General features: G+C 43.9%; 1 protein-coding gene across 1 annotated transcript; it reads left to right on the plus strand.

Moving 5' to 3' along the window:
* Nucleotides 1–1020: 1020 nt before the first annotated feature.
* Nucleotides 1021–2284, plus strand: LOC120107357. The gene is made up of 4 exons (XM_039120600.1): nt 1021–1559; nt 1665–1777; nt 1864–2081; nt 2144–2284. The coding sequence occupies exons 1-3, from the start codon at nt 1094–1096 to the stop codon at nt 2008–2010; spliced, it is 726 nt and encodes a 241-aa protein (XP_038976528.1). The 5' UTR covers nt 1021–1093; the 3' UTR covers nt 2011–2081; nt 2144–2284.
* The last annotated feature ends 753 nt before the right edge of the window (nt 2285–3037 follow it).

Here is a 3037-nt window from a genome sequence, read left to right on the forward strand (position 1 = left end):
AAGCAAAAAAAAAATGAAGTTGTTCTAGATTATACTCCTTGAAATGCAAAATATGCATGTCCAAGAATCACAAAAGGTGATTTTACATATCTTGTTGAGAAAGGAGCAAAATGAAATCTGTGGGGACATTGGTGATGCAAAATTAATATTATCGTCAATGAAGCTCAAGATGAGTCCAGAACATAGCAGATGGCTCTTGTTTTTAGATATGTTTATGGAGATGGCTTGGTATTGGAGCAATTTTTTACCTTATTGATGTTTTATATATTATATCATCAACCATAAAGAATGAAATATCAATTACTCCTACTAGCCACAATCTTAGCATTAAGAATCTTCGAGATCAAGTAAATAATAGTGCCAACAACATGAGAGGTAAAAGGAATGGATCACAAGCTTGTTTATACATCATTAGCGAACCAGATCTAATAATAAGAGCACCATCTGAAAAAGTCATTGACCACCATTTGTTTCTAAACTGATTTTTCATAGTCAATATTGTTAGTGCTTCTTGCAAATTGCATGACAGTTACTGTTAAATTTCAACCCAAAAGTATAAGCTAGTAGGTGGATAGGCCCATATGGATTAGTAAGTGGGAGCAGGAAGGCATTGGTAGGCAAGAGGGATTGTTGGTGCTGATACCATATTAAAATCCAACACAAAAGCTTAAGCTAGTACGTAAATGGCCCATGAATATGTAAGTACTACTTGAGTCCTTAACCTATCCATTGTGGGGCTATTCCTCAACAGTTATAAGCTGTTGACACTACAACAATAAAGGGTTTTGGCGACTCTATATTGCCGACGCTACAAAAAAGCGTCGGCAAATTTTTTTCTTGCAACGGTAATTGCCGACGCTAACTGCCGACGCTTGTAGTAAGTGTGGGGACAAAACGTTCCGCCGACGCTTTTAAGCGTCGTCGGACTTCCCTCCTCCCCTCCACAAAACCCCGTCGGATGGAGGTGGGCTGTCTTCTTCTCTTTCGAACCCTCTCCTCTCCTCTCATTCGCCCTCCTCTCCGTCGCCATTCCTGGCCAATCCCGTCCTCGCCTCTCCCTCTCCTCCCTCGGCTTTGGTGACAAGCATGAGGTATGAGATATTTGCTACCAGGCCCAAACAAGGCATCGGCGATTTGTGTGATTGCTATTCTCGACCACCGGATTTTGCATAGCGACGAAAATAACCATTCCCGACCCTTCTCTCCCCTCTCGTCTTCTTTCCGATTGGTGGTCGGTGGGCAGAAGGGGGACATGAGAGACGCCTTAAGCTTCAGTGCAGCAGCAGCGGCAACTGTACCGAAATTACCATTCTGCCAACTTGGTTCATTCCCCTTTCTTGATCTTACTAAACCCACTCTCCTCCCTTATAAAACCTTCTATTCACATCCCCTCCCCTCTTCTTCTCATCCTCCCCATCATCATCTGCCCTCTCGGAATCCCATTTCCGCCTCTCTCCGGTTCGTCGTCGCCGCCGCCGCCGCCGCAGAGCAAGCAGCATCCATGGCGGCGCCATCCGCTGCAGAGTCCAAGCCCTTCTCCGTGCTTTTCGTTTGCCTCGGTGAGCCTTCCCAATCCCAGACCCTGGAAAGCTATAGCTCCATCCTTACCTCTTCCTCCTTACTTTGGGTCTCCTTAGCATTAATTCTCCATCTCTTCCTTCCAGGCAACATCTGCCGAAGCCCTGCCGCGGAGGCCGTGTTCAGAGACCTTGTCCGCAAGAGGGGATTGGAGTCCAAATTCTGGATCGATTCCGCCGGCACCATCGGCTACCACGAAGTAACTCTCTGATAATTCCCTGCATTCCTTTATATATATATAAATACGATCTGCGATTAACTGGTTTGTTTCTCTTGGGGTTGAAGGGTAATCCAGCGGACTCAAGGATGAGGGCAGCATCCAAAAGGCGTGGGATCGAGGTGACTTCGATCTCGAGGCCGATTCGCCCCTCCGATTTCAAGGAGTTTGATCTCATACTAGCCATGGACATGCAAAACAGAGGTACGGAGTAGTAGAGGGACATGCAAAACAAGCCTCCTCTTCCCCTCCGCCTATTCCCTCTCCTCCCTCGGCTTATCCTCAGGTACGCAGCCGTACCCTCCTCTCTTCTCCTCTCTTCTATAACTTGGTTTCTTTGGTGCGAAGGGGGCTTACAGAGGCCCGAAACCCCGGCGGGATTTGGTAGGCGACTGGGTCTCCAACAACGATGGGTTCGTCCGGAGCTTGCCCATCTTCGTGGGCGGCCTCTCCTTGCTCGCTGTCCTCCTTAACCGCGCCTTCTCCGGCATCGCCCCCGAGTTCTTGAACGACGACGGCGATGAGAATTCTCCATAATATCTGTCTACTTTCTTCTTCGATCAACCTTATCTGTTACCAATTGAGTGATCAAAGATAATTCTCCATAATATCTGGTTCTATCTCTCAAGATACCAAGTCTCATGATTGATTTCTTTATTCTTTTTATCAGGTACCATGTTTATCTGGTTAAACCAATAATGAGAATTTATTTTTCTTATAATAATTGTCTTATTTGTTTATCATGCTTTTAATTATTTCTAGAATTTTTGTTTTATGATTAGTAATCCACTTAAAAATTGCAGGTGCTATCTGTGGCTGTGTACAACCACTATAAAAGAATCTATCATGCATCTTTACAGAAAGTGTATGTTTTCATGTGACCTTTATATCTATTTCAGTTTTCCGCTATAATGCTATGGCTTATGTTGATCTTGTCTTGTTATATATTGTTTCTTTAAGTTTAAGCATATCTAGATTGTTGACTTGCATTTATAAGCATCGAAAATTTGCTTGTTCTTGTGATGGTCTTCTGATGGTTATGCTGAGCTGAATTTACTGAAAATACACAGATCTGGAGCTGATTCAGGGAATTTTGAGGCTGAAAATGATGATGATAATGTAGAGTTAGAGAAAAGCAATGTGCTCTTGATGGGCCTTACTGGCTCAGGTATAATGTTTTCCTTTTTATTTGTTACATTTTTATCATGTGATGGTTTTGCTGAACATGCTGGCACTTGTTAT

The sequence above is a fragment of the Phoenix dactylifera genome, unplaced genomic scaffold (genome assembly GCF_009389715.1).
Source record: "Phoenix dactylifera cultivar Barhee BC4 unplaced genomic scaffold, palm_55x_up_171113_PBpolish2nd_filt_p 000836F, whole genome shotgun sequence".
Lineage (NCBI taxonomy): Eukaryota > Viridiplantae > Streptophyta > Magnoliopsida > Arecales > Arecaceae > Phoenix > Phoenix dactylifera.

What these genes read in the sequence shown, in the direction of transcription:
- LOC120107357 (XM_039120600.1), top strand. Translation starts at nt 1,094, where the DNA reads ATGAGATATTTGCTACCAGGCCCAAACAAGGCATCGGCGATTTGTGTG. An exon ending in CGTGCTTTTCGTTTGCCTCG is followed by an intron (nt 1,560 to 1,664) that starts GTGAGCCTTCCC and finishes TCTTCCTTCCAG; the next exon opens with GCAACATCTGCCGAAGCCCT. An exon ending in GCACCATCGGCTACCACGAA is followed by an intron (nt 1,778 to 1,863) that starts GTAACTCTCTGA and finishes TTGGGGTTGAAG; the next exon opens with GGTAATCCAGCGGACTCAAG.